We start from the raw sequence: 21,413 nt of genomic DNA on the forward strand, positions 1-21,413 counted from the left end.
AATTGAATTCTTGTAAATCCCAAATTTTTTTCATCCCACGTAGTTCAAAGTAAAACTTGCACCTTAGCAAGATCAACTGCCTTCCAACTTTGTTTAGAATTTTTGGGTGCTCCTCCTTCTCTGTGCAGTTTGAGTCATCATTTTCAATAATACCTGGTAAACATGAACTGTTCTACTGTTTCTCTTGAAAATAAAATTCCTGAAATTGTTTCCTGTTTTAGCTTTTCAAAGATGCATGCATAACTTAATGAATATCACTTTCAATTCACTTCATGTTTTGGCCATTTGTTGATTCCAGTTGTGCCAGTTAAATTTTTTTCTCCTTCACTGTGGATTACATGTTTATTTCATTCTCCCACATATGTTAACTGCATACCATGTTATTTTATCAGTTTATTGTATGCAGTGCCCAACATGAATATATTGCTGTTTCATATAAAGCTTTGTTTAAATTTAATTTCCAAGTAAAATCCATGGATAGACATTAATTAATTAATTAATTAATTAATTAATTCTCAACTAAAAAAAAAAAGTCCTAGCTGGATGTTTGCATCTCCATGTTAGGCCAGTAATGCCCAAATCACATATATTGGACTAGCTTTTGTCTAATGTATCCAGCATTCCATGAAATGTAGTGAGTTGTTTATCCTACATTTCTGCAATCTGCTCCACATATAGAAAAATGCTCAGTTTGAAGCAATTGATTTTTTTCAAGTGAAATAATCTTGGTTTTTTCCCATTTCCAACTTTTAGGATATATAGGGAGAGTTAGACCAATATGTTGGCCAAAAAAAATTAAAAATAAAAGCTAACCAACCAAAAAAAACCCCAATCTTAAAACAGAAACAAACTTGCCTCTAAGAAATACAATATTAAGTTTTAAAAGAATTATAGCAAGACAATTGCTGTTTGGAGTTGTAAGTGACATAGAACCATGTGGCTGCTATGGCTCTCTGTTTACTGATGAATCAGTTTTTCCTTGTTAATAGGAATGGCTTGGGTACAGAAGCAGATATTTTCCCAGCAACATAACCCTGTGCATGTTTTCAAACCAGGATTTTGTGCCACTTTATCAAGATTTTGAGAACTTTTACACCAGAAACCTCTATTTGAGAATACGGGATAACTGGAATCGTCCAATTTGCAGTGTCCCTGGGCCACAGTTTGACCTCATGGAGCGCATTACAGATGATTACAACTGGACATTTAGGTGAGTCATCTTACACTCTGCTACTCTCAGCTTCATGAGCAAATCCTGACACCTCTATAAAGCACAGAAAGTTGTGTTGAGATCCTTGTCTGAAATCCATCACCGCATTTTCTTTCTGCAGCCAGTACCATGCTGACAATCTGACCATTTTCTTCTGAGCATTTGTTTGGAAATGCAGAATAGATTTCCAACTCGATTGCAAATGGGTTTGGCTGTGGCAGCACAGGACTGCTCACACACCATTTTTAACAGCAGACCTCCACTCAGAATATTACAACAAAATTTGTTTTATCCCTTGGATAGGTTTTAAACTGTGATTTCTTGCATTGCATGAATGTGGCTTCTTGCCTTCATAGTCAGTTTTTGGCAGTGGGCTTTAAGCAGAGGTTTTAAGTTTTAAGGTGTACTGCAGCTGAATTACGCAGCTACAGGAATTCACAGCATGTACAATGTGGAGGTTTAGCTATATTTGAGCTTATTGAGAATATTTCCTATATTTTATCAAGTTTAAGTTCTGTGTGTGTGTGAGAACACTGATGACTTAATGGAAGCAGTTGGAAATTTGCTTGAAAAATTAATGGCTGTAAGTTGTTCCTTAGATAAAGTCATAGGTTTGTTTATTTAAATCCATAAAAGCAGCCATTCACCCCATACAATATATTGCCATCTACAGCATGGCTTCCAGAAAGCACTCTGACCATGAAGCAGTACTTAGTTAGGAAAAGAAAAAGTCTAGAAAAATTTCTGGGCTGTTAGAGTATCAGAACTGTAAATTCCCAAGCAGAAATTTGACACTGGAACAAAATTTGGTTGGAAAATTTCGTGATTTTTTCTTTTCATTTGGGATTGGAGGGGAAATTGCACTATTGTTCAAAATTTGCTTTAATTATAGGTTTACAGGAAGGATTATCAAGAATGTAATCAATATGGGTTCTTATAACTACCTCGGCTTTGCAGAAACAGATGTTAATGCTTTGAAAACTGTGACCATAGAGTTAGAAAAATACGGGACAGGAGTCTGCAGTACCAGGCAAGAAATGGGTGAGTAAACAGCCAGATGGCCACCAAAGGTTCTGTAACTCTACTCTTTCTCTCACAGATACCTTGAAAGAATTGGATACTTAGAGAACTTTAATCACATCAGTAATTACTTGTTTCACAATTAAAAAGAACACTGTGTTTTATTTGTTCTCACATGAGTTTTTTTTGAAAAAGGAAAACTAATATTGATTTCTGGAAAAGCAAAACCAAATGTGTCGTATACTGGCCTGGGATTTTTAATGATGGAAGTAACAGGCTTATTTTTTAAGAGAAGTGAAAAACACATTGAGATTCCAACAATTGTTCTGGGGCATATTCAACTGCAACACAGATTTATATCAGTTACCACACACAGAGGTTTCAGATTAGTAAAATTATCTGTTACAGAATGTTTTTAATCCCATGTTCTAAGAATGTATTAGAATGTTTTATGAGATACTACTGGCACAAAACAGAAATTTCTAGTTTACCTTTAGCAAATAAATTCAAGGAAGTCTCCATCTAACATTTTTGGTTTATATGTCCTTTATGATTTGTCTGCTTTGTTAGTTTGTAGGCTGCATGCAGGGTTACCTTCAACTTTCTGTTTTTACTCAGAGCCTTGCATTCCTTATGGTACAATCATCTTACATTTCAGAAAAAAATACCATTTTGAGCCTTAGAAACACAAGGGGAGGTTTCTCTTCAAGCTTTCTCTTTCTTGGGAGGTTAAAAAAAAAAAGGCTTCCCAGAATGGAGAAATCTATAAAAGACTTCTTTTTTCTAATCCAGCAACCTAAAAAGTTTACATTTTTTATCTTCAGTGTAAATTCTGTTCTTCCATAAATCTTACAGAAAAAATACCGTATTTAATTTAGTTTTTTTATGTAAAGTCTCCACTTTGAGAGAGATGAAAAAGTGATGCAAAACTTGTCATCTGCTTCTCATCTTGTCATTGTGGTTTGATTTGCCAATAATATCAGTGACACCATTCAGAGAGAGTTTGCAGATTGACCCTACTTTCCTTTTGTAGGTGATCTGGTGACTGGAAAATATTATTTAACCTGAATTGCATGCTTGAAAGTGGTCACCATTGCTAGTCCTTTAAGGTATTGGAGGAAGCTTTCTTCCTTTTTCTCCCAGATTCTATTTTGTCTAAGAACATTTCAAATTCTTTTCAGGATATCTGAGATTATGGCTGGTGTTCCTTATTCTGTAGCTTTTGCTGAACTTTTTTAGTGGAAGATTTATTTTTAAAAAAAACCCAAACAACCCAACCTATTAAAGGATTGATTCTGTGTTCAAATATAAAAAATCTTACTAGGTAATTTCATCTAGTCTATTTGAGAACTGACATGTAGAGATTTCTAGGGTTTTCTCTTCATCTGAACTACTGTGCTGTACTCAAAAGTTGTCTTGACTGATTGAGCAAGGTTTTAGATTCATTCTAATTGCCTTCACAAAAAACAGTCCCATGAACTGCACCAAGACTGTTCAGAGTGCAAGAATGGGTTACAGATAAGGAACATCCTAAGTGCCTTGTGAGTCTCAGTCTTTCAGAGAGCAGCTTGGACATCGACCTATTAAGAAAGGAAAGCAGGGTGTTTAGGCTTGACTTAGCTGGTGTAAATGAGCAGTCACAGCAGTTTATCCCAGGCTGGTGACAGAGGGCCTGTGTTTGTGTGCTCCATGGAGAGAGGTGGCTCCACAGGGCCGGGCTGAGCAGTGGCTCCTTGGTTGGAGCCAAGATTTGTATAAACAACCTAAGGAAAACAGCCTCTCAGTCATAGTGGATACTCTCTTTCCTTGTTCCTTTATGTTCTTGTGCTCCATTCTCATCACAGTCAAACAGAAAAATTCTAAGTATATCAAAGAGAGAGACAGGGAAGGATCTGAATGAAACATCTCAACTTCTTTAATTATCATTTCTCATCTTCATCTTAGATAAAAAGAACAGGATGTGTTTGTTTCTGGGCAGATCACATTTCAAAACTTCTGTTGTTACTGTGTGTGGAGCTAAAGTGTTTTGAAGTAGAAGTGCAGTGAGCTGCAAGAGCCAAGGCTGTAAATTGCCTGTGGGGTTCTAATTCAAGAGAGCACTTGAACATGTTTATATTTTCAAGCTAATTGACTTTGAAAGTACTGTTCTGCTTGTGTGCATTTAAGTGTTTGGCATGTTTGAGTTTTACCAAGTTCTCTTTCTAAGCAGTGGTAGCTGTCTTTGCGAGAAGGATCATTCTACTATTTTCAGAGGATTTCAGAGAGAGGGTAAAACAAAGAAGACAAAGAAAAGTAATGTGAGTGATGTTTGAAAGAATACAGGATGGTAAAACTGTCCTTTATGATCTTCTGCCTACACTCTTCCTCTTAAAACTGTGGAGTCTGTGGAGCGGGTATACAATGCTGTCATAACAGAATGCTGTTGCAGGTAGTTTCCTCCTAGAACAGGGTTAAAACTGATGAAAACAGTGGCTGACCTTCCTAGACTTATCCCCCATAAGAAGATTTAAGGCTTTTCACTCCATTTTTAATTCCTTGCTCTTTTAAATTATAATAATAATAAATTGCTTTCATACTATAATGGTGTCATTTAAGACATATTGCTGAGGGTTTTGTGGGACTTTCAAAGTGAAATAAAAATGCTTTCTTTTTTTAAGACCAAGCTTGCTATTATCCCTTAGGAGCAAGATCTTGAAGTGGTAAGTGGTACACCCATGGAAGAATTAACTTGCTGTTCCATGATCAGACAGCAAATCAAACACTAGAAATTACTAGAAAGTACACAGAAAGCCATCTGTAGAGCCTCAGTATGCTACTCCATAAAGCTGCTGTTTGTTGTTGTCTTGAGTACTCTATGCAGGTCTGATGAAAAATAGTTAGCAAAACTGGAAAGTGTGAGAGAAGGGCCACAGGGATCATCAAAGGCCTCAGAAAGCTTCTGGGTGAAGAACTACTGAGCTTGCTGTCTTCAGCTGTCACAAATGCCTGTCATCTGTCTCAAAAAAGAACCTCAGGCGAGAAATTGTAGAAATTTTCACCATAATGTGTGATGTGGAAGAGTGGTCAGGGTTCACTGTCCATTGCCTCTCACACTACCAGATGTGCAGGGCATTGTATGGAGCTGGTAGAAGGTTTTCACCTGAATGCAGGAGGCTGCCAGACCCAAGGAGCTCATTGCTGCAGATGCCAGAACTTCACACTTCGTTGTGTTCTGCGGGACATTGGGATGTGTGCAAAGAGCTCACTGATAGTTACTAGAAATAGCCAAACTGTACCTGATTCAGGGTGTCCTTATTAACTCTGAGAGGTGCCAAGAGAGGATACAGAGACATCTGCACCTACCATATCTGAAAAACTGAACAAGGGTCCTGTTTAGATTAAAGCAGCATTTGTCACAGCGGTCTCTCCTGTAGGTGCAGGAAAAGGTAGTTGTTTTTCTTTCTTTGCCTTGTTCATTATATGTCAAGAAACCAACTGGGACATAAAAAGAAGTAGGAAGTTTTGTTTTTTAGGAATAAATATTGAGTCTGAGAAAATAATTCTTGAATGTTGAAGGATTTAAGTATCTATGCAGTGCCTCAAGGTAGCTACAAGAGAGTTTGAGAGGGATATTTACAAGGGTGTGGAGTGACATGATAAGAGGGAATGGCTTCAAACTGACAGAGAGCAGGGTCAGATTAGATATCAGGAAGAGATTCCTCCCTGTGAGGGTGGTGAGGCACTGGAAGAGGTTGTCCAGAGAAGCTGTGGATGCCCCATCCCTGGAAGTGTTCAGGGAGAGGCTGGGTGGGGCTTGGAGCAACCTGATCTAGTGAAAGGTATCCCTATCCTAGGTGGGAGCATGGGAATGAGATGATCTTTAAGGTTCCTTCCAGCACAAACTATTCTGTGATTCATTCTGTGATTCTACAAGTAACTGGACACCAACTGTTCAATTGACTGGAGTGTTGGGAATGTTAGGGCATTCCATGTAAACTGTCCCCAAAAAATATCTCTACTGTTTTATGTATTTTAATTTTTCTCTCAAAAGTATTATTTTTTAGCTTAATAAAATTGCCAGCAAATAGGAACCTAAATAAATATGAAATAGCAAGTGTTCCCTCCATATAATAAAAAATATGAAAGAATGTCAACTTGAACATAAAGTCCTGTTCCCCATACAAATCAATGTATTTTAATGGCTGGAGTGAGAGTTGGCTACTGTTAAAAGCAGATTCAAGAGCCTTTTGTCTGAGCCCATCCTGTTGTTTAGTGTTTATAGTCAGCCTTTTCTAAGCAATGAGATTGAGAATTATTGAGAAACATGCAAATTAGTTTCCTGCTTGCTGCTTGCAGATGATAACAAAGTCAGCAAAGTTACACTTTTTTTAAGATAAGGCAGCTTATCGTGCTCTGAGAGCTGCTAGGGCCAGGCTGGTGACAGGAGAGTCACACGCACAGCCAGTACCTCCAATGCTCTGTTTAGGTAACTCACCAGTATTCCTCATGGAGATTACATCCGTGACTAACCAGAGCAAACGTGTTATTAGTGCTGCTTAAGCAGCCAGGCAGGATTCCTGCCTTTTGAAATCCTTCTCCTGTGATTATGCCTTGGACCAAAAGACAAGATGGAGCCTGCACAGAACTCTTGCAGGGTGATTCACTCTGGAGGGCATGTTAGGAGATTGCCCTTTAACACCTAACTTGCACTCAGTTTTAGGGCTTTTTCTTTGTTTGAGGATTTCTTACATTTGATTGTGATCTCATTTTTAAAAAGCAGATCTGAAAATCTGTGCCAAAATTTAATATACAAAAATAGCTCAATCCCATTCACCTCTTTCCAATGGGTTTTAAGGCCTAATGGGAGTTTCTAGCAGCATTTCATGAAGATAAAAATAGTTATTTGGCCATTCTTTATTTTATACTACTTCAAAGCTTTAATTAGGGCCAGGGCTCATTTTAAGCATAATACTGTGTAGACATGAATAAATGTTTCATTTTTCAGTTTGGAGAAAGAGATAAAGAACTGAATTTTCCATAACTTGCAGTTTCAAAGTGGAATCTTAAGGAGAAATAAAGCCACAAAAATGAGAATTTGTGTGCATGTATATATGTGTATATATACACATATTTCATAATCTTATCTGTTTTCTGATAGGGTATGATATAAATTAGGAAACAGTTCATGCAAATACTTGTCTTTTGTCATGTCTAGTAACATTGTTTTCCTTTTTGGGCCTAGCCTCTCATAAATAACTAATCCAACTTACGATCAATTTATAATCATTGGGTCAGGTGTGTTCCTTGTATTTCACCATTGCAAAAGTAGGCTTTGCAATGCAAGATTAATAGTCTGGATAGTCCATCTTCTAGCAGGTGGAATTGAAGGCATCTGTAGGAATTAAGGGCTGTGTGACTTAATACCTAAAATATCTCTGTTACATGATGTTATCTGCATGCAAATATTCAGATCCTTAAGATGCTGCCATACAGGCTTTGGCATGAAGAGGCTGGATTTAAACCGGAAATTTTATCCTTGTGTTTTTCTAAAGGGAAAAAAAAAAGGAAGCAAAACCAGATCTAAATTCAACTCTAAGTTTTGTTAAAGCTAATCTACTTTTTTCATGAGAATCACTCAATTACACAGGTACATTATTAGATCTATGACACCCACGGCATCTTTGTGGTATGAAAGCCCTGTCAGTTGGTAGCAATGTTAAGAAAACTTGAGCATTTCCTTTCTATCAAATAATTCATTAAACTCCCCTTATTTTGGGAGTCTTTCCTGCACACACTGTGTTAAATGAGACAACTGCACAACATTACTGTGTGCTTCTCTCCCTCTTTTTCCAACATGTCTCATTCTACAAGTGGAGGCTTTTCTCTGCTAGTGTCTCTGTAGGACATTGATATCACTTTCATCATCTGCTCTGGCAACACAATGTAAAGAAATAATATTTCCACAGCTTCTCTTTCTTCATCTTGCTACTCATCTAATCTTGCTCTTGTAAAAGTGTGTATGTCTTTCAATAGTACAGATTTTTTTAATCTCTGACAAGCATGTTACCAGAGTGAGTTTGTGACCTTAAGTTTCAAGTGTGACAAGGAAGTTCAGATGTTTTGTTCTGCTCCCCACCCTCCCAAGGATGCTGCTGACAAACCCTCATTTTCATAGTGTAATGGTTCTCAGTCACCTTGGTGAGTCACGTCAGGGATGCACAGGGTTCCCAGCTGTTCTTTTTCCTTTCAAGGGCTTGCTGCTTATATCAGTTTACTCTTCCAGCTTTTGTTTAACTTGAGGCAAGCAGGTATTTCCCTGTCTTCTTTGGGTCTTAGAATTCCAAACATAAAATTCTATTATAGGATACTGTTGCCAGTGCTGGCAGTTCAACCAGTCTGTGTCGTTAGTGTATAAGAACCTGAAAGACTGTATTGGGCAGACAAACCAGGGGCATAAACCACCTTGTCCAAGCTGAAAATGTCAAACCAAATAATGACTATATGGATCATGGGAAGTCCATTTTCCAGCTTTATCTGTCTCGTAGTCTGGCAGTGACTTTCAGCCCAACAGCATGGGTAAGTAAGTCTGTGAAAAAGCCTGTCAAAACACAGTGTACTTCACGTTCCCTGTCACCAGAGTGCAGTGGCAAGTTAATGGAGGGAACTGGGTCATCAGATTTTCAAAAGGAGGGGATTTGCTTTGAGAAGTGTGGGAATCTGTGGAGGTGGTTCCCATTGTGAAAGTCCACTTTTGATATGATCTTTGGTCTTAATACCTATATAGTCTTGGATGGCAGTAACTCCTGCTGTATTGTATTACATACAACTGTTCAGCAGGGAAGAATAACTTTCAGAAGGATTTAATTTTGTCTCTTAAGGATGCAGGTACCTTTATTTTTTTTTTCTTAAATTTTTCCTGGTGATTTGGTGTACATTGTTTAGTTGTATCCTCATTTGTTGGGTCAAGCCAAGCTGGTGTCAGTCAGCTAATGTCTGTTTGTAGAGCAAGCATAGAAACTGTGTATACAGTGTATTAAAAACATATCTCTAGTATTTCACTATTCATTCATCAGATCATGATACTGGTCTTGAATCTAGCACAATACAAAACATTTTAAAGGCCAGGATAACCTCACTTGACAGCTCTAATTTAATGAAGAGCCTTTAATTTAATTTACTATTTACTAAGCTAATTTAATTACTGCCTTTCTTATGTAGCTTGAGATGCTGAGAAGTTTCAGCTTGTGCCAGTTCCTTTGGATCAAATTTGCATCTGTCTGAAAGTGCTGTTTATGTTTGTCGTGGTGGTGGCTGTGACTAGCTGGGAATGCTAGTGGACAGGCCTCATCCCAGCAGTGCAAGTCTGACCCCTTGTTTCTTCCAGTGGAGACAGGTGATAGAGTTGTACAGTGTCCAAGGACATCTTGTGTAGAGATATCTCCTGATATGATTAAACAATTGCATAATTATATGGTTTTTCAAGTCTGTTCAATGTATACAGCTGTCATGAACCTCAAACTGACTGTACTGGAGTGTGTTGTATTGCTTCTGCGACAACAATATTGCCACAATAATTAACATGATTCAAAACCAGGGCTCATTTTGCAAATCCTTGTCATTCAGGATTTTGTTTTGCTAATCAATTTCAATTTGTACTCCAGGATTTGTAGGCAATAGTGACATACAGTATCATCTCCATTCACTCTTAAGATTAATAAATAGTAAGTAGGAATCAGTCACTTTCAGAATGAGTCATTCTTTGCATGACAAAAATCAATAAAAATAGGTGAAAAATATGCTGTTCCTTTGTGGGTCATCTAATAGGAGCTTTAACAGAACAGTCTGTATTGAGTCAGGCTTTTCCTGTTTGTAAAAACAGAAAACATGTGATGCAACCCCAAAAAGCAATTTAACTCCACCCCAGTAGTGTCAGACTTACCTCTGGAAGAGTCAGGGACAATTGTGTCATGCCTTAAAATGCCTGCCTTGCAAAGCACACACTGCTTATTTCTCATGCTTTCACAAACCTTCTAATTCAAGCTGTGACCATAGTGTGCTTGGCTTCGAGCTTCCGTTTCAGACTTCAACTTCTTTTTGTATGCTGATAGCCCTCGAGTGACAGAATAACAGCTGCAGGGAGCATTAAGGCAGCTGATCCTGCTGGAACTTTCAGTTGTCCATGAGTGCTATAACCAGGTTGAAGACTAGCTGGGCCCAATTTGCAAAAATACAGAACTAACCACAGAAACACATGCTGAGTCCTGCTGGGCTTGCACCTTAAGACAGATTCTCACCCACATTTCCAGTGAGCAGCTCAGCTCTGAAACACTGTTTTGTATTTCACAGAACAGTGGCTGTGTGCAGAGCCAGCTCATATCCTCATGTGCTCTTGGGATGTACAGATTTAAAAAATAGCCATCCTCAAAGAGCTTCACACAGACTCAGCTCACATGTCATGGAGTTCCTGCAGAGCCACATTTTCTGTGTCACATTACCTAATTCTCAGAGCACAGAGACAACCCAGCTCTAGGTGCATGCAGTGTGATACAAGGGGTGCAGACATGCTCTTGAAGCTCAGCTGTGTAGGCTCAGGACTAGCACAACACAGGAAGGCTCTGGCAAAATCTCAGCAGTGCTGCTTGTACTTTACTGTCCATGTAATCCAGGTTTTTCAAGAAGCCATGTGATCCTTGCTCCTTATGTCCCTGACTGTTGGAGAGTTACCTGCCTGCATGATAGATGGTTGTCACATTCTATTCCCAAATGGATTCTTTCTTTAGGTATTTAATGAGAAAAAGTAATGAAAACACTACTTCACTGTAACCAGCTGACTTAGTGCTGTTGCTGAAACTGTACTCCTGCCATTTATATTTAATTATTTTCTAATGAGCTCTGCTCCCTGATGAAGGTAAGATCATCTTCCTGACTCATCATTCTTGTTGAGACACTCTAGCCAAGCTTCTGTGTTCCTCCATTCATCTGCCCTTTGTCCATCACAGTGAACACAGCTTTCTTGTTCCATCCATTGTAATTCACTTTATATTATTGTGCCATCAGCTTGTGTAGTGCAAGTGAGGTAACATATTCACTTGCCTAATTTTTTTTCTTCTGTTCTCTGATTACAGCCTTATTCATAGGGGAAATGCTCTTTCAGAATCCACAGGCCACTCTCTTTTCTTCCCCACAGATCATCCTGTAAGAGTTCCTTCTGCCTTGGTCCCTGCAATGCACAGCCAGGCAACCAAAGACTAGAGAGCTGGCAAGTTGAGATGATTCCTTACTGTTCAAAGCTATCTGTTACCTCAGTCTCTTAACACCACTTTTTGTTTGTTTGCCTTCTGTATTTTGTCATCCTCCACTGTGAGCTGGGCAGGAAGGATAGTGCTTTTGTTGGACAGCTGGAGCACCTTATTAGTTTGGAGACTTCAAGCACTAATATTAGATAATTAATATGCAATAAGGAAGGGTCTGTAGTGTTGCGTTGTCATTTTTGTTTGCTGTTGAGAGGAAAGAAGGAGCAGAGTTATCATCAGTTATGGGAAGTGGAATAGCTTTTACTTTCCAAAGCAGAAAAATATGGAGAATGCTTTTGTTTTATATAAAATTCTAATTAAGAGTTTTGTACATATATATAGGCAGGCAATAAAAAAGGGAGAATTTTGTTGTCGCCCATTTTTGTTTCCACATCTGGAGAGAACTCAAGAATGCCTAAAATGTTTGTCCCACATTTCCTGCAAAAAGGAGGTATTTTTGTCCTCATTGCAGGGAGAGAAAAAGACTAAAAATTAGTCTTCAGAATAAACTATGTCAAAAGTTATTGTGGAAAAGGAAGCTTTTTCCCATAGCAACTGCTTTGCTGCCCTAACAGTCGCAGTATTTGTTAGCATTAGTCACGGCTGCTTTGCATCTCTTGCATTAGCCCACATGCACAGGATACAAATGGAAAACCCTCATTAGGACTTACTGTCCCACAGCTTAATGACACACTTCTGGCCTGTTCTTTTGTATGTTTTGTGTCATAATAACTTTCACAGTTTAATGAGATTTAATATTCCCTGTGCTTATTTTTGCAGGCACCCTAGACAAACATGTAGAACTAGAGAAACTTGTGGCCAAGTTCCTTGGTGTGGAAGATGCTATGGTGTTTGGCATGGGCTTTGCAACTAACTCAATGAATATTCCAGCCCTTGTTGGAAAGGTGAGTACTTCCTTCAGGAGCATGTAGAACAATCGTTTATTAATTGTTTTAACTACTGTTGCAGTATTCTGGGCTTTCAGTGAGTGGAAAGGCTTAATCGAGGAACAAAGCTTGGTATTAGGAACGTGTGAGTCATAAAGCTGATGACCTTGTGACTTTAAATATGATCCTTTATCATCTGTGCTAGCCCTGAGGGTTGCTATCACACATGCCTAACATCTGTTTAAGGATCAGTGATACAGCTCTCTAGCTCCTCTAAATGAAGTTGCTTCTCCCTAAAAAGTAACCAAATGTTGAATCCCATGTCCAGGCATTGTGGGATGAAGTATTTAGGCTACTAGCTGAGATTTTGCCCAGCTATGATGAAAGACGATGATTAGGATAGTTTTTACAACACTTTGAGAAAAGGAAAAGCACAGTCCTTAGCATTCCTGGTGGACAGAGCTCCAGCCAGCCCCGTGAAGAAAACTGGCAGCAAATGCAGGTCTAAAGCTGTGATCGTGTTACAAAAGTTGGGTTCTTACCTGGTGCTGAAGGGACCTCCTCTCCAGTTTGGAGAACCTAACTCAAAGGCATGGATATCCATCGTCCTGTCACTGGTAACTGCGGACATCACAAACAGGTGCTGATAGCTGGAAAGTAGGTAACTCCTCTTAGCTTGTCCAGGTGTGGGGCAGTATGAAGTGTGCCATGCAAGTACAAAACATGACCTCCCTCCTGGTGGAGGTGGAATTAATTCAGTTTGTGGTGTATGACAACCAGCATCACCACCAGCATAAGGTGAGGTCACTTCTTCACTCAACTGTTGAAGATGACTGCAGCTTTTGCAAGATCTCTAAAATACATGTACACCAGTGTTGGGCAGGGAGAGTTGCTTCAGTTGTCCAGAACATGAACTTCAGTCTGCAATGGTGCTGGAGAACTTGTCCAGAAGTTTTGAAGGGAATTGATACAATAGAGAATTAATTAAGGTAAATTTATGAAATTACAGATATGCAGTGTGAGATATTTGTCTTAGCTATATAATAATTTTCCCTCCCTTACCTGGCTTAATGTAGAGATTCAAGTCTCTGTGAGGGGTGGGATATTTAGATATAAGTGGTACAAATAAAGATATTACTGTATGTATTTTTAATATATATGTGTGTATTTTAAAATTCAACGTATATTATTATACATTATTATATATATATTACAAATGTTATTCAACTACCCTATATTTGAGAGATTTACTTCTATGTTTTCCTCTATAATTAAGCCTAGCAGCTACAATTTCTTGTCAAGCTGCATCTTACTGTTAGTTCTGCAAACCAGTCTCCAAACCAGGGGAGATTGTGTGAGTATCTCTGAACCTAGGCCTAATCTATGATTCCAGAATAAGTTTTTACTTAATTATGTCTTGCCCTTTGGGTAATGAAACACAGCAAAACATGTTTAATAGAAAGCAGAGCTAAACAAGGGTTTAAGCTTGAGTTTCAACTCTGATCCTGCCCCTTGTTAATATAATAGACAAATTTACTTCTCCTGCATTTCTATTTTCATTTCTAAAAAACAAAATGGGTTTTCAACTGAGTTAATTAATAAAAAGTACACTACAGGTCAACTCTATATGCATTTACCAAAGACTTTGGTTCCTCAACTTCACTCACATCTTAATGGAGATGGGGACTTACAAGGCATCAGTCTCTCCTGATCTCATTTCTGCACACCGAAGTGCTGATGTCAGTCCAGCCTCAGTATTACTCCTCCTTACACTACTGTCATACAGTCTTTATATGTGGGGTGCATTTTCCTTACTGCTCAAAATGGGCTGTAAACAGGTGATAGAGGAAGCAACATCACCTGATTTTACTATAAAAGTCAGCAGTCAATCTTTTATAGGGTTATTTGCTGCTTTCCAGTCACAGGAAATATTGGACCCCTACACACCACCTGGGAATGCCTGAGAATCTGATCCCGCTATTTCAGCCTGCCTTTGTGTGCACCCCAGCACCTGCAGGAAAGGGGTGGAAAATTCATTTCACATTTAATGCTTACAGCTCAATTGGTGCAATGCTCTGTCACAGACACCTGTGTATGCTGGCACACACATGCCCACGAGTCAGCAGCCTCCCAGCTCATGCAGATGCTCACTGTACTCCTTCTCCACAGGGCTGCCTCATTTTAAGTGATGAGTTGAACCACACTTCTCTCGTTCTCGGTGCGAGGCTTTCAGGTGCCACTATTAGAATCTTCAAGCATAATAGTGAGTATTGAAGTTGGAAAAATTTAGAGACAGAGTTATTCACACCTCAAAGGCAAGAATGATTTCTTTCAATGCTTACTTTGCTGATCAGTTCCCTGATCCTCCCAGGAGGATCAACTGTTTAATATTTTGAGTGGTTTCTGATGGGAAAAATCAGGTGCAATACTGTAATTGTTGTTGTGTCTTTTTGACTTGCTGAATGTGTGCTGCCACAAAAGTTTTTATTTTTATTTTCATTGTAGCCCAAACAGTAGAAACACCCTTACAAAAACATGCCTGTTTCCAGCAGGTTCAGTGAAACCAGTATTGCTTTAACATGGCATTCCCTTGAAGCAGTTCCTCTGAATTTCCAGGGATCTAATAGCAAAGATACAGATATCAACAGCATCATCCCAAATATTATTTAAAATAGAATTTTAGTATAGAAATCACATATTAAGTTTGAAATTGTATAGTTATCTTCTAAAATGCTCGTACCCTTTAACTTTTATTTAGTTAATGCTGCTGTGGTTACTGTCAGAGACATTGGGACTGCCTTTGATGACAAGAGCTTATTCTTTTCCCTTATTCCCCAGTGCAATTCCCTTTTCCATCCTCACTGCTGCCACCAGGCAGTGATTTCAAGAAAGGTTTAGAAGCCAGTGAAGTGGTGAGAAATCAGAAGAGTGGTCTGATTACCTTTCTTAATGGCTAATACAATCCCTTCTCTTCAAGTGTTGTCTTCAGCCCCAAGGGGAGCAAATATAAATTATGCATATGCCATAAAAGGCCTAAGGATGAGTTGAAATGAAAAGCACACTATAATTATAATATAAGATGTTGTTATAATTAATATCGATTCATAATTTGGGCAAGAAGCAATTTCTGAAGATCATTCATCTGAACACAAATATTTTTACAGAATTAATTATTCATAAATTAACCTGTAGCATACCCCAACTTGGTCCACTTCCACATGGTTGCCACACCAGTCTTTTCTCAACTTTCCCTTATTGTTCAAAGCCTTATCCCACTCAATCAGGTTACATCACATCTTGCAGGTTGACCTCTTACTACCCAAATCCAAATGTTCTCAGCCTCCCCACCCACCTATGCTGCATGCAGTCCAGCTGGCTTGTGTCACTTCCCACATCATTTCAGGAAACATTCCAGTCTGAGGAGTGCATCACTCTCAGCTGTGAGGATATCACCTGGAGCTGTCATGCTTGCTTTAAGGGATTCAGTCTCTAACCATCTCTCAGTATCTCATTTCCTTCCCCACAGCCTGATACCTAACTAGCTTCTGTTGCACTGAAAGTAAATTAAAGCTGATGCTCTTCTGAATAATGGGTGAACCTAAAAATAATAGTGAGCTTCCCAAAGAGTGCTAATCTAGCACTGGAAGACACAGACAGTTCCATTAAGGATCTTGGCAAACCTCAGTGAAAGCCCATCCAAGTTGCTTTGGAAAAACTCTTTGGTTTCTAGATTAGAGATTTTATTTGCCAAAGACAATCTTCTATGCCATTGCTGAGACATCACCTTAACTTATTTCCAAAATGAACCTGTGGAAACTTTTGTTTACTTTTGTTTACTGTTTAGAACTGAGTGACAGCTTTTGTTGTCACAATTTTGTGGTCTTGAGCCTAAGCTGCATTTAGAGAGCCCTTCATGTGGAGAAGCTTCATGTACTCATGCTTTCTCTCAGCCCAGTCTGAGTCTCTCAGCTTGTCAGTTCTATGGTTAGAAAGTCATGTCTTTTTAATATTTCCTTAATCATTCCCATGAGTTACACATCACTAACTAAAATCACACATGCAGAGATGTATGTATGTGCCTTTTATTTTGGAGGAAACTGGATGTGTTTTGGGGGAGATAGCAGTGGAAAGGATATCCCAGCAGGACTGCCTTTGTAGGAATCATTCTTTCACCCAAAACAGAGCAGGCAGCTTGTGCCCTCTGAGTCTACCAGGGAGTAGTGTAACACAAGCCAGTACAGAAAAAAAAAAATTAAGGGCCAAAACTGTATTCATTAAGTAATCAAAAATTCCATCTTGGCTTGGGAGGGTTCTTTTCAGTTAGGTATTTGTTTTGTTAGACCAGAGCTGTGTTGCTTATGCTCCCAGATTCATTCTTGCTGATGTGTGGGTATGTGACATATATACATATATATATATATATATACACATATATACAGTCATGCCCAAATTGTCAGTGTGCTCATGCTGTCATTGTCATGCTTAGGAACAGGGGAATTGAGCCATCCTCTGTGTCACACTGCTTGGTGTGACTGCAAGGTTCCTTGTGCTGTACTGGCAGTGTGCATGAATAGAAAATTTTGTACTTTAAGCTGCTGCTATAAGATCTTTAATAACCATTGATTTCATCATCAGGTTCTAACAAGCGCATAAATCTCTCTCCTCTTTCCTTTTCCTGCTCTGTAATGGAAAAACTCTTTGTCAAAAGAAAAATTATATAAAACTTTGTTCTATAATGAAAAGATTAACAGAAAAGAGTGTAAAATCTACCATTTTAAACTTGCTATGAAGTACCTTCATCTTTCAAAGGCTGTAGTATAGCTAATTCTCTAAAACTGTTTACTTTATTTCGAAGCATGAATTCTGTAATAGATGATTGATTTGTTATCTTTCAAAAGTAAATAATTACTATTTTATTATTAATAGAGAATTATTTCAGTTGTAAGACAAGAAAGAATCTCTACCTATTACCTTAGTTATCTACAATGTAGTTCTTATTCTTACAAAAGTGAATGAAGTTCTATTTCAATAAGTGGGTAGCTCCCTTAGACATTACACATTCCATAAAAAATCTGAATAGTTTTTCTAGAACAGACAAAATCCTTAGATGTCTATGCTTTTCCTAGGCAAAATAAAAGGCATCCAGATGTCTTTTCTTTTTGACAAAAACATTGCATGGGTGTATGAGAAGGTTTTCAAGCCTTAAAGTGAATAATAGAACAAAGAAGTGCTGTGGACCTATAAGTCTGCTTTTATTTGGACATAGGAATGTGCCCCGCATCCTGCCTGCCTGTGAACAGTCCCTTCCTAGTAAACAGACAGGAATTTACAGGCCTGGGCTGAGAAAAATGCACAGGCACATACACCTACAGGTCATTTGTGTGAGAGAAATGGAAGAGAATATTCCATCTTAGCCCCATAACTAAAACCTACTGAACAGGGCCTTCCCTTTCTGTGGGCTCTCATTACTGCTGTCTGTAGTCTTCACCCTGCTGAGGGCAGAGCAGTATTGGCACACAGGTTTTGGCCTTTAAGGGAGTTTTCTCTGTCAGGTATTTGTGTGGTTTTGTGTGTGCAAGCAGCAAAGTTCAGCTCCCTGGAGCCCCTGCTCTGAATCACTGGTCTAGGGGATTTTAATGGTTTTGGTTTTTTTCAATTTTATTTTAGGGTCTAAGCAGTCCTCAGTGTATGCAGTAGTGTTTTAGTGGACTAAAATCATTCTGACCTGACCATAAAGCACCTGTCTTTTGTCTCCCCTGCTGTGGTGTGGCCACCACTCAGGTCACCATTTCCCAGGCAGTGATTTGTTTGGGAAGATAGGAGAGAGCTGCATTGCTGCTCTGGAATGCAGGCAGCAGCACAGCCCAACAGCCAGTGTGCAGTGGGAGAAGGTGGGAGGCTAAAACATCTCCCCATCACTGGGGCAGTAGTGGCCTGGCTTTGGTTAGCTTTTTTACCAGAAGGTGTCTGATGTTACCCTCACCAGTCTTGGGCTCCAGGGAGTCTCTCCCACCTTCCCCAAGTGACAGGCTTGGGGGTCCTTCAGCTAAATGGGGGTTAAACTCAGATGTTTTTACTTCCTGGCTCAGGGAGAGATTGACTTATCACTTGCAGGTTTTTGGCTTTTTTTTTCTTTAATTTCTAAGGCAATCTTTTAAGAACACCATACATTTAAAAGCCCTTTTTCAGCACCTCTTACCTTTATCTGGTTAAGTATTAGCCAAAATCCTTGACTCTTCCCATAAAACCTGAAAAGCAAAACCAAATATTTAACCATTAATCAGTCTGTGATTTTATCAAGGGCTTTCTCTCACAGCAGTTCTGGGTCTGGTGTCAGGTGTTCCTTCAGTGAGCAGATGAGGGTGTTATGGACTAACAATATCCAAGTGAGCTCTGTTCTTATCACCTGTAAAAGAAGGCACCATGCAAGGCTTAGGATTTGTTTATTCTTCCAAATTCTACCACATTTTTCCCATGTAGTATCAAGCAACTCAATTGCAGTCCCATTTTCAGGTTTAGATTTGCAATTGCATGAACAGTCTGTGGGAATGTTGTGACAAGGTGCAGAAGTCAGGCCATGGGGGGGAAAATATTTCCAGTTATTTTCATTTCAAAGGCATTTCACCAAGCAGTCAGAGCAAGTCATCCTGTGAGGAAGGCAGGGAATTGCAAAGCATAACCAAGCACATTGGTTAGGTGAAAATCCAGCCTGTAACCTAGTTCTTGAATCCACATCTGAAATGGGAATCAGGGCAATACATTCCCAGTTCCTCTTTAGGCACCTTTTCAATGTTGTGAAAATAGTAAAGGATTTTTTTAGTCTTTCACAGATTAAGTGGTTGATGATGAGGGTGTGATACAGGTGTGAGCTGTCCAGGCTCCCACACAAAATACAGTTCCCAGCTTGGACAACAGTTGTGAATTTATGTAAATCCAACTCTGGCATTTCTCAGTCTACTCAGTCAAATTACTGCTTTGGAGTTAGAAACAAATGCCATGAGGACACCTTAAATAGAATGCACAGCTAACTGGAGGAGCTGTAGTTAATACTGAAGGGACTTCAAGGTGGCAGAAGGCCTTCACCTTTCAGTATAAATATATTCACTAGCTAAAAAGAAGGAAAGAAAAGGAAGAAAGAAAACTGGGTAAGTGCAACTAATTAAGCAAGAAAATAAACTGGGGTGGGGGGGGGGGAATGAAAGAGATAAATAAAAAGTTAAAAATTAGAAAGGGATTTCTTTGGTTGCAAAGCCCAAAGAGTTTGTGGTGATTTAGTACAGGATTGGTCCTTAATTTTAATTTTTTTTTCCAAGTGTGCAGATAGTCCTTGAATTTCAGAAGGAAGATCAGCTATTGCAGAGCAGGATGGAAGGCACATTAGCCAGTAGGGTTTTGTGCTCCTTGAAGCCTCTGGCCACTATCAGAGACGAGATTGTTGCCCAGATAGGTGGACTGCAGCCTAATCCAGCTGGGTGTGTAATTCCCTGTGACACATGCAGACGCCGCCACGGCAAGGAGACTGGTCTGTCCTGCTCCCTGCACGCTGTGTCTGCATTTGCCCTCTCTGCTTTGAGAAAGTCACATCTGACTTGCCAAGGGTGGATAGGGAGCTTTCTTGGACCAGTGCCCTTTACTTTCAGAGAGATTAGTATTTATTGAGGGGCAGGGAGGGGAGCCTCAGACTGTTTCCGTGGCTGCAGCGATCACCGCTCCCACGTTTGAAACGAAGATATTCGTGTGTAGCCACAGGGTCTGTGCCAACTTGCATGAGAGTGCAAAAGGGGAGAAACTGAAAATCAGAGTTACAAGCACAAAGCAAAAAGAAGAATGTGACAAGAGTAGTCTCAGCCTGTTTATTTTAATTAAACAGGATTCAGCTGACATCACACAGGAGGTTTCCAGCCCACGCAGAGGAATGGTGATGACATCCTCAGCATTAGAGTGTAAGGATGAGGGGTGGAGATGCTGTGTCTCCTGGAGCATGCTATGCTCCCTCCAGGTGCCTGCTGTCCCACCTGCACTGGAGGCAGCATGACACACTGCCTGCCCAGGTCCAGACTCGCTCCGGCCCACTGGCAGTTTGTGTTCTTGGTATTACTCTTGAGGTAACCATGAGAGATCCCAAACAAGGATTATGCAAGTCCACCAACCCACTGATAGATCCACTGTCCCCTCTTAGGAAACTTTCTCCTCCATATCTGGACAAAATGCTATAAGGAGAAGGTGGAAAGTGAAACATTTGGTTGCACTTTGACTGATTAATCAAGTCAAATTCTTAACACCACCTCCTGGGCTGGTGAGTGGTTGCTGGCCATTGCCGCTGAAAGCCCTGGGCTGGTGATGGTCAAACAAGGAAGGACTGTTATTTTCTCTATAACTGGTTATTCAAGATGGACTTGTGCAGCTCATCATCTTAATGTCCTAATGTCTCTCAATCTAACTATATTTAATGGGTAAATAATTTGATATCTGAAAGTCACCTGGGGTTGCACTGTTGTTTTTCCTGTCATTCAGTATATGCCATTTCCTGAAAAGTTTAAGCACAAGCACATAGAGCACTTTGTTTTCACCTTGAAGAACAGAAGCAGCCTTTTGTGGGGAATACTAAAGGTTACATTTTTTTTCTTTCTGCCTATTTCCCCTTTCCAAATGAGGCACCGAGTTAATAGATCAGTAAAATTAATTTGCATCTGAACAAATTATCTGTTGGCTATTACAAGCTTCAGAAAGGGTCTCACATCCATGTTTTACACAACGAGACATCAAAAAGAAACTGAGATAGCCCTGATCCTGATAGCAGACATGTTCTTAGCCTGTATTCCAGCAGGACTATATTATGTGTGAATAGGGAAAAAAAAAGGAAACTCATCTCTTGGAGAGGTTCTCCCCAGTCTGTGGTCTCATGTTCCACAGTACTTTGGACAGAGGACCTACACACAGTCATGTATTTTTTAAAACAAAATTATATACATTTCACTTCCTCTCCTCTTTCCTTTTTTTTCCCTTTCATGTGAATGTGCTAAA

The 21,413-nt window shown here is 39.4% G+C and overlaps 1 protein-coding gene across 3 annotated transcripts in view; it reads left to right on the plus strand.

Annotated features, from left to right (window-relative positions):
* Positions 1-21,413, plus strand: part of SPTLC3 (serine palmitoyltransferase long chain base subunit 3) — an 85,736-nt gene that overhangs the window by 35,938 nt on the left and 28,385 nt on the right. For all 3 annotated transcript variants that reach the window (XM_088053012.1, XM_005525433.2, XM_088053013.1), the window contains 4 exons: positions 1,056-1,210; positions 2,103-2,251; positions 12,283-12,407; positions 14,559-14,652. In XM_088053012.1, coding sequence (XP_087909138.1) covers positions 1,056-1,210; positions 2,103-2,251; positions 12,283-12,407; positions 14,559-14,652 — 523 coding nt within the window. The remainder of the gene's footprint in view (positions 1-1,055; positions 1,211-2,102; positions 2,252-12,282; positions 12,408-14,558; positions 14,653-21,413) is intronic.

The sequence above is a fragment of the Pseudopodoces humilis genome, chromosome 3, assembly GCF_049639895.1.
Source record: "Pseudopodoces humilis isolate 2021_Gansu_Grassland_sample_001 chromosome 3, ASM4963989v1, whole genome shotgun sequence".
In the NCBI taxonomy this organism is placed as follows: Eukaryota; Metazoa; Chordata; class Aves; order Passeriformes; family Paridae; genus Pseudopodoces; species Pseudopodoces humilis.